This window comes from Felis catus, chromosome B4 (genome assembly GCF_018350175.1).
Source record: "Felis catus isolate Fca126 chromosome B4, F.catus_Fca126_mat1.0, whole genome shotgun sequence".
NCBI lineage: Eukaryota > Metazoa > Chordata > Mammalia > Carnivora > Felidae > Felis > Felis catus.
Genome location: NC_058374.1, coordinates 80,476,638 through 80,486,016, shown reverse-complemented (window position 1 = coordinate 80,486,016; position 9,379 = coordinate 80,476,638). Strand labels below are relative to the sequence as shown.

Below are 9,379 nucleotides of genomic sequence, written 5' to 3'. Positions count from 1 at the left end.
CATACCCAAGTCTGGGCAAAACCTGCTCCAGCATGGAGCAGGATATGAATTTTGGTAACATTTTCTATCTCCTTGGTTATGTTAGACACACTACCCTGCTCTTGTTTGGGGCCCTCCCTTTTCTAGATCTTTGAAGATCTAGGGCCTCTTATTTTTCTCTTGAAGCAGAACATGATTGAATGTCAGAATCTGGGGTACCTGGGTGGCTCAGTTGGTTAAGCATCTGACTCTGGATTTGGGCTCAGGTCATGGTCTCCCAGTTTGTGAGTTCGAGTCCCGCCTTAGGCTCTGCGCAGAGCCTACTTGGGATTCTCTGGTCTCTCTCTCTCTCTCTCTCTCTCTCTCTGGCCCTCAGTCTCTCAAAAAGAAACATAGAAACAAGTTTCAGAATCCATCACATCAAAATCCAAACTTTTGACATGACACCTTCATCTCCCAAGTTAGAGTCAGGTGGTTCCCCATCTTTCTAGTCATTGAATTACACCAATTACCTCTTTAGGGTATTTTACTTCTATTTACCTTTCTATTCAATTTGACTAGCTCCATTCCAACAAGGAAAACTTACTTTCAAGTTCTCATAGACAGTTGTGAGACATAAAAGGCAGTGATCAAAAGAGGTGTGGAATCCTTATGCCTATAGATTCTCAGGAACATGATCTCTAGCCTAGGTTTAGGGAATGAAAGCAACTTAAAGCTGATTCCTAGTTGATCTTTTAAAAACAGTTCAGACAACTTGTCGACTGTTTTCTAAAAAAAAAAAAAAAAGAAAACGTGGGATCTAGTTGTGAAGGGCAGAGCCTGGGATTAGCTGTTCAGAAACTGGACTAGTTTGGGGCACCTGGGTGGCTCAGTCCGTTAAGCGTCTGACTTCAGCCCAGGTCATGATCCCACACTTCGTGGGTTCGAGCCTCGTATCAGGCTCTGCTGACGTCTCGGAGGCTGGAGCCTGCTTCAGATTCTGTGTCTCCCTCTCTCTCTGCCCCTCCCTGCTTGCACTCTGTCTCCCAAAAATAAATAAATATTAAAAAAACAAAAACAAAAACTGGATTAGTTCACCTGAGGGAACATCGGGCAGTGACTTTTTTACTTCTAACCAAATTCACAAAAGTGGTTAACCCGGAGGCAAAATCAGACCTTCATTTATTCAACACTTACTGAGCACCTAAGTTCTAGAGTTACACCGGGGATGCAAACAGCTAACAGGAGAAATGCCAAGCGCTCAAGATATACCGTAGTGCGGAAGACCACCACATATGCACACAACTTGGTACGTGGCTACCCAAAGCAACGGGTGGAACACCAGTGGACTGTGACCTGGGTTGTTTCAGAGATTGTAGAACTTCAACAAGGTAATTCTCATCTAAACAGTATGGGATTTTTTAACAATCTTGTATTTGTAAAACATGTAGCAAAATACACAGAACGGAAGAGGCATTAACCTCACTTTCAATAGGAACGCTTTTTGCAGTCTGGTGGCCTGAGTTGCTAGTAACTTCATGTCACAAATTAGATTTTTTAAAGAGCCTGAAACGGGGAGAGGGGCAAGAGGGAGAAATCTTAAGCAGGCTCCAACGCTCAGACTGACATTGACACAGGGCTTGATGCCACCATCCTCAAAGCATGACCTGAACAAAAATGGGGATGTTTGACTGAGCCACCCAGGCCCCCTCAAAATTTGGTTCTTAAAACTGTGGTAAGTGAAGGCTGCCTATACATTCACAGCTCAATGCCCCTCTTTTGCTAGGTTTAAAATCGAGGCTGGATAACCTTTTCTTTAGCATAGGGGACATTTGTTAAGCATTTGCTAGGGGATTCTATTATTGCGCCCAAGCTTTTGATTACCTTGGAAACAAAGACTTCCTTCCCTTCCATACTCGTCTAATCCTGGTTCCAGATATTTTAGGACCCAGAGATAGCTGGCAATAAATACTTGCGGAGGCCACTGTAAACACCCTACTTCTAACTAGGCTAAGATTTACTCCTGCGCTCAGAGCCAGTTTTTGCTTTCACTAAACCAGGATCCTGATGGTGTAAAACTTCTACAGTAACACCTGGCATGCCTGGGTGGCTCAGCTGGTTAAGCATCCAACTTTGGCTCAGGTCACGATCTTGCGGCTCAAGCCCCGTCTGCTCTGGACTGCCCTCAGAGCCAGGAGCCTGCTTCAGATTGTCTCCCTATCTCTCAAACCAATTGCTCCTCCCTAATCTCAACTCAACCTGTGGTTTTGTTTTAAAGTGTTTATGTTGTTCTACCTTTCTTTACCCACCTACATAAGGTCTTGCTTGTTCCTTTATGTTTTTAGTTTATTTTTCAGAGAGAGACAGAGCATAAGTAAGGGAGGGGCAGACAGGGAGACACAATCTGAAGCAGGCTCCAAGGCTGTCAGTACAGAGCCCAGCTCGAACTCATGAACTGTGAGATCATGACCTGAGCTGAAGTCAACACCCAGGCACCCCATTACTTTAAATTTAGAAGGATCCAAGTAAGAATTAGCAAGGAACAAAGGGGAAACACTTCAACTCTGCTAAAAATTCTGATTTACCGTATCATGAAAGTGAATGAAACAAGACAGAACCAAGTCGAAATCAAAAGAAATTTTATTTAAAAAGTCCATTCATAAAACTGAATGATTAATTCAAGCTGCAAAACAGCTAACAACTACATGGTAGTGAAAATGGAAGTGCAGTGGCTCAGATAAAGGTTGTCCTCATAAGGATGTTCCTGCCAAAAAAAAAAAAAGTTATGAGGCATTTGCATAAGCACTCGGAAGATTCTACAATTATACTGTTCTGTTGACTGGGAACCCAGCTGCTTTAATCACTTTTTGCTGGCTATGGCCTTTTACTAGACCAGACTATGAAAGTTTTTGTTCTCAGGTACAGCTCGTCACGGTCTATTCTGGCAATACCAAGCACTCTTGGCGCCTGTTAAGTTTGTAAACAGCTTACCTTTTAGCCATAAATTTGGACAGATGAGTTTGTTTTGTTTTATATTTTTAAAGAGAGTTGATTAGCCTGGAGTAGCAGACTCCTCCCTAGAAAAGTAAACAACCTTTAGAACTAGCTTTTTGGGAGACCAAGTCCCAGCTCAGGGTAAACCCCCCAACCTCCCCCTCCCCAAAAGGGTCCACCCTCCCTCCCCCCCGACTTTTGGGAAGATTCTAACACATTACTTTGAGCCATCGTTTTAAGGAAATGGGTCAAAGGAAGGTAGGAAATAAAATTAAAGGGCAAAAATATATTGTCACAGAATTAAAGTGTTTACTTCCTTCATTTGGGAGCCACCAAATCTAGGGTGTCAATTTAAGAAAATTCATCTCCAGAAAAACCAAGTTCAGCTTAACTGGACTAGTTTTGGCTCAATATATGAAGGATTAATGTTAACAGAAAACTGGATTTTAGAGAACACTATATGGATGGAAGTAAAATCTGTTCTTACCTACCAGCATAGCAATAAAACCTTTTCTCCTGGTTCTGACTGCTAGTCCTAAGAGTCAGGTGTGCCTTACTCTTGTCTGCCTCCTTTCTCGCGATGGTCACTGAAACTTCACTCCCTCCTAGCTTTCATGGAGCGTGCCGTGGCCTGCCCCTGGCTTATCTGTACTCCACATACCACAAGTGTCTACTCTCAGCTGTAGAGTGTCTGAGCTCGGAGCCATTCGCGCTATGCTTGCTAGCAGTTCCTAGTAGCTGAACATCTCTCCTGGATCTTTAAAGGCATTGTCACGAATCCTGAGGTATCTGCAAACTCCCTCAATAGTTAAGGTTCCACCTGCCATTGCAAACTCAGCCAATATCAAACTCACGGAACTATCACCCATGCTTTCCCACCCACCTCCCACCCGCTCCCCCCTCCGCCCTCCTCCCCAAACTTCCAAGTAACACACCCACGAAATTGGGAGGGAATACACAGTCCTAGTGATAAACAATTCTCTATGCTACCAGGTACAATGGCACTGAAATTGAGGGTACCAAAGGGAGGGCTCAAAAGAACCTATGTAACAAATAACAATGATTGGATATTAAGTGACTGTAAAAAGGCTTCAGAAATCATTTTCTATACAATTAACATTTTAGGATGGTTGTGTGATGTAGCAAATTTAAAGGAAAACTGCAGTTAGCGTGAATATAGTAAGTTGCCTCCCCATCTCCGCAATTTTAATGTCCAAATCGGTAATTAGTAGTTAATCTATAGACCTCTATTAAGGACCCACCCAACCACAAAACTGCTGTTTTCCTTTAATGTAAGCCTGTTTTTGTATTAAAAAGAAGATATTCTTACTGGTGCTGGTCAGTTTAAAAAGGTCTCCCAAACACTTCTAATCTGTGGACTTATGGGGTGGCATTAGCCAGCAGCTGGTTTCTATTCTCTGGCAGAGTTTTGAACTTGAATCGTGATAGAAGCATTCAACATTATGAGGGGTAGTGGGTAGGGAAAGTCCAAAGCTCTGCCAGTCCCAAATCCATACAGTTGTCATTCCATTCAAGAGAATATTAAATCGTTTATTGATTACACATGATAATGGACGATACACAAGCTTTAATCCCATCTATAATTTTATCTGATACCATAATTCAATTTAGATATATTGCATAGGATGTGCCAACAATCATATTAATAACCAAATAAACTCCAGGACTTTGCTTGGGTGACCCTTTTAACGGTGAACTCCAGGTCACAACACATTAACTGTCAGTTCAACCACACCAATGTTTGTGGAGACAACGGCTTCTGTGCCCAAGCAGGTTGCAAATAAATTTCAAATGGAACCTGGCATCACCCTGATGGAATTCTAACTTCACACTGTTGGGGTAGTTTACCAAGATGGCTTCAGAGTAGACTAACTTTACACAGCACATTTAAAAAAAGACACATTTATTCAGCGTCATGATCAGACTATTACATTTAGCAATCAACAGCATGGGTGCAAAAAAAAAAATCTACATTAAAACCCTTTGTTGGAATGCTTTACACTTTCCACAGAACAGAAACTAAAATAACCTGTTATACAATTAGTCACAAATACAGTCCTCGAGTTTTTTGCCCATACACATGAGTATTGTCTAAAACATGTCTTCTTTGTAGCAGCTAGGCCCTGCCACCACTGTGCTTGGCTGAGTTCACAAATCTGTTGTAACCTGTAGCTTCCCTGTCACTTCTCTGGCTCTCCTCTCCTGCTAAGCTTTGTTTCCTGTTGAACAATATGGAATAAAGTTGTTAATCTAAACATATTAAGACTCAAGGCTACAATCCAATAGCAAGTTTTGTTTCCCACAAATTTTGCTGATCTGAATATTAACTTAATATCCACAATTTTACTGCAATTATAATGTTAACTATGTTGCACTGCTCAGCTATATTAGGGTTACTGGATTCATCATCATTTATAAAAGTTAACTTCAAACATAAAAAGATGTTTACTTACCTGGCAGTAATTAAAACCTTCTGCCACTGCCATAGCTACTGCTGCTGCTGGAACCGCCATAGCCACCTAAGAATAGAATTTGTCCCTTTAAGCTTTGGAAGCACAAATAGAAACACTTTTTGTATCAGGGGCAATAAAGCCTCAGATCTGAGTTCGGGCGCACATGATTTTCCCAATCTGATTAAGTTCTTGAAAAGCTTTTAGATCGTAGCTTTTCACGGTCTACACACACCTCACCCCAAAATTACTGGACCTGGTTATGGGTACCTCACCCTCTAATAAACATATATACAATACCTTGGTTTCGTGGTTTGGCAAAGTATTGGCCTCCACCACCATAGGGGCCAGAGCTTCTGCCTCCAAAATTTCCTCCTTTCATGGGTCCAAAATTTGAAGATTGATTGTTGTAATTGCCAAAATCATTATAGCTTCCACCACCTCCAAAGTTGCTTCCTAGAAATGGAAAGAGGACCTTTATTTGTTATTTGGAGAAGATGGTTAAGTTCTGAATTCTATTTAGTGCTCAGAGCAAAAAATGTTGCATGATCTGCTTGCCTTCCTCCCAAACTCTGGTGGCTCCAATCATCCTTTTCTGGGCAAGGCACTCAGTTGAATAACTCAATACTTTTAATAAAATTTACCCAACTTACCATGGCATAATAGCAATATATTCTCTAGGCTTGAAGGTCTGTGCCCATCCGGGGCACTGCAAACACATGCTGGATGTATCAACTAAGTGCCTAGGATCCCAAGGGAGTTAAGACAACTAAATCCTGCTGGAAGCTAATCTAATTCTGATTAAAGACAGGACTATCCACTTATCCATCTATCTTATTTGGGAGTGAGGCGGCCCCAGCTTAAAGCTAGGAGGTAGCATTAGCAAGCCCGTTAAAAAAGAACACCATGCATTGCACCACATAATGCTTTTTAAGAGCATCAAATCCCCTTATGATCATAAACTCTAAAGAGCTAATCTAACTATTGCACCAAGTACTTGGATCACTGGATACCTACCACTACCACCGCCAAAGCCGCCTCCGCCTCCTCCGTTGTTATAGCTGTCATAGCTGCCACTCCCGCCATAGCCACTGCCCTGGTTTCCATAACCCTGTCCACCACTTCCATAGCCTCTGCTTCCTCCAGAGTAACCAGGGCCGCCTCCTCCATAACCACCTACAAGAATACAATTCTTCTCAATAAGACAAAAGTATTCAACAATCAAAACCTGTGCAAGTGTAACACCTAAAAGCCTGCTCACAGCATGCGGTTACGGTCAGAGCTGAGCTGGTCATGCACTACTTTAGCTCTACTACCCTACTCTAGAGATTCCAAAACAAACTTTTCACCTACGTACCCAAGATAAACTTACCATCGTTACCAAATCCGTTATAGCCATCCCCACTGCCACCATATCCACCACCACCTCGACTGCCGCCAAAGCCACCTGGAAAAAAGTAGAGTTTTAACCACTTTCTGAGGTGTATTGGCTGCATACAAATTATACCCTTCCTAGATTCAAGTTTTCTGAAACCCCCCCTTGGGTCACAAAAATGATTTCTATACTGAAGACTTAACCCTCCAGTAAGAAGCCACAACACCTGGATAAAAATTAACTTTGGAAAAGCTGGCCCATAGGTACATCCACCATAGGTTGCAAGTGGACAAGTTATCTGGGGATTGTCAAATGACAAGCTTACTATTAATTTTCAGCAAACTATATATAACCACATGTACCTCGCCCACTGAAGTTTCCTCCACGGCCAAAGTTGTCATTCCCACCAAAACCACCTCCACGACCACCACCGAAGTTCCCAGAACCACTTCGACCTTGAAAGAGAAGTTTGAAGTGTTAAACCTACAGATTCGAATGACTTCGTTGCCCGTAAGATCTAATTAAACAAACTCACCTCTTTGGCTGGAAGAAGCACTAGCCATCTCTTGCTTAGATAAAGCTTTCCTTACTTCACAGTTGTGGCCGTTCACAGTATGGTATTTTTGAACTAAAAAAAATTTCAAAGAGAACACAATCTCAAAGACTAGAATACAGCACGGGTTTCAGAAACCTTAGCGAGTTGCATGCCCCGGAGACTTACTGACAATCTTGTCTACAGAGTCATGGTCATCAAAGGTCACAAAAGCAAAGCCTCTCTTTTTGCCACTGCCTCGGTCAGTCATGATTTCAATCACTTCAATTTTCCCATACTGTTCAAAATAATCTCTTAGATGATGTTCTTCAGTGTCTTCTTTAATGCCACCGACAAAAATCTTTTTCACAGTTAAGTGGGCACCAGGTCTTTGAGAATCCTAATGAGAAAGCCCAATTAATTTACTTCCCAATAAAACTATCCTTAATCAAGATCATTAAGAAGTTTAACATCCCCAAACGCAAAGTCCGCTTAGTGGCACACTTTTAAATAACCGAGAAAAGAACTAGATCACTCACTTCTCTCGAGACAGCCCTCTTTGGTTCCACAACTCTTCCATCCACCTTGTGTGGCCTTGCATTCATGGCTGCATCCACCTCTTCCACAGTGGCATAGGTGACAAACCCAAAGCCTCTGGAGCGCTTGGTGTTTGGATCTCTCATTACCTGAAACGTTAATAAAATTTACTACATAATAAAACCCCAGAGACTACTGTCATTTCTACCATGAGTAAATACAAGGCCCTTCAGTTTCCCACTAAATTAACAAGGGAGCCTCTAATCAGCTAAAGCCACACCTTCCCTTGCCAGGTTATTTTCAACTATAATCCCGTTAACAATCTTCACAAGTAATCACAACAAGATAATCCAAAGAAATCAACTAGTCCTACTGGCCTTTTGTCTCTTCTAAGTCTTACCACACAGTCCGTAAGCGTTCCCCATTGCTCAAAATGGCTCCTCAGACTCTCATCGGTTGTTTCAAAGCTCAAACCTCCAATGAAAAGCTTCCGCAGCTGTTCAGGCTCTTTGGGAGACTAGGAGTCGGGGGAAAAAATCATTACGTGGGGGGGTTACAACACAAAAAAAGCTTCCAGTTAGGAGAAGCAAAGCTACACGACAATGATACATAGCACTTATTGTTCCTTTGGGTCGCCGCAAGCCACGTGCTTCTCCCCATTAGGGGAGACGATATGTTGGGGGCTGGGAAGCCCCGAGCGCATGCGTCCCAACTCTCCCTCCGACGCACGCGCAACAAAAGGACGGAGCTGGAAGAATTCAGAGCCAATAGAGAACTACATCTGCTCCTTAAAAAAATCGTCCCGATACAAGGTGAAAAAATAAAACGAAACAAAACAATCGAATGTGCATAAGGGTTTGCCAGGAGGAACAAGCCCGGAGTGAAAACCAAGTGTTGCAAGACGGCGGCCTCATGGCGACGACGAGGACAAAATGGCGACCCGAACTTTGGGAGGGGTAGGCCCTTGGCAGCAACGGAAGAAATCCCGAGCCAGAGCTGGCGCAAGCAGCCAAACCAAACCACATCCTACCGAATTCAGTAACGGCGAGAAAGAAAATTAGGCCGAAGAGAGCGTGTTACTCACCTCTGACTTAGACATGACGGCGGTGGGAGGGGAGACTTTCACGATGCTTACTCGGCGGCGTCCACGGGCAGAAAGGAGTAATCTAACGAACGTATCTGCCAGCCTACCTTCGGCCTCGCTTTTTTATCCCGCCTCCTCGCTTTAGGCATTGGTAGACTCCGCCCCTGAGTGTCTCTGATTGGATATTTGCAGTAGCTGCCCCCCTTCTATTGGTCTGTAGTGCCGCATTGCTGTGTAACGTCATCCGTTTGGGCGTTCTACGCAGTCTCCACCCCTTAGTGTTCATTGGTTCGTGAACAATATTACTCTTAGCCAGTGTGATTGGCTCGCCAACCAATCATTCATATTTGAATGTATCTAAGGTATTTAAATAATTTTGCAGTCCTTCGCGCCCCGAAATTACGCTCAACTCACTTGGCAAAACATGA

At 43.0% G+C, this 9,379-nt stretch overlaps 1 protein-coding gene across 4 annotated transcripts; it reads right to left on the bottom strand.

Annotated features, from left to right (window-relative positions):
• Window positions 1–2,580: 2,580 nt before the first annotated feature.
• Window positions 2,581–9,110, bottom strand: HNRNPA1 (heterogeneous nuclear ribonucleoprotein A1). 4 transcript variants are annotated; one of them, XR_440776.3, is made up of 12 exons: window positions 8,952–9,110; window positions 8,268–8,384; window positions 7,870–8,016; window positions 7,520–7,730; window positions 7,334–7,426; window positions 7,161–7,253; window positions 6,796–6,870; window positions 6,441–6,599; window positions 5,724–5,879; window positions 5,427–5,492; window positions 2,950–3,035; window positions 2,581–2,722 (listed from the first exon to the last, which is right to left on the bottom strand). XR_440776.3 is itself a non-coding variant. In XM_019835032.2 (11 exons), the coding sequence occupies exons 1-10, from the start codon at window positions 8,964–8,966 to the stop codon at window positions 5,437–5,439; spliced, it is 1,122 nt and encodes a 373-aa protein (XP_019690591.1). In that variant the 5' UTR covers window positions 8,967–9,110; the 3' UTR covers window positions 2,581–3,035; window positions 5,427–5,436. The 4 variants fall into 4 exon arrangements, 3 of the variants coding, with proteins under 3 accessions (XP_019690591.1, XP_003988842.1, XP_003988841.1); XM_019835032.2 differs by having other exon boundaries at window positions 2,581–3,035; XM_003988793.5 differs by lacking the exons at window positions 2,581–2,722; window positions 2,950–3,035 and adding an exon at window positions 4,483–5,192.
• Window positions 9,111–9,379: the final 269 nt, after the last annotated feature.

Excerpts from the sequence above, each read along its gene's own strand:
- HNRNPA1 (XM_019835032.2), bottom strand. Across the intron at positions 7,254-7,333 it reads TGCTTCTTCCAGCCAAAGAG|GTCGAAGTGGTTCTGGGAAC; the intron begins GTGAGTTTGTTT and ends TTCTCTTTCAAG. Across the intron at positions 5,880-6,440 it reads CGGCTTTGGCGGTGGTAGTG|GAAGCAACTTTGGAGGTGGT; the intron begins GTAGGTATCCAG and ends TTCCATTTCTAG.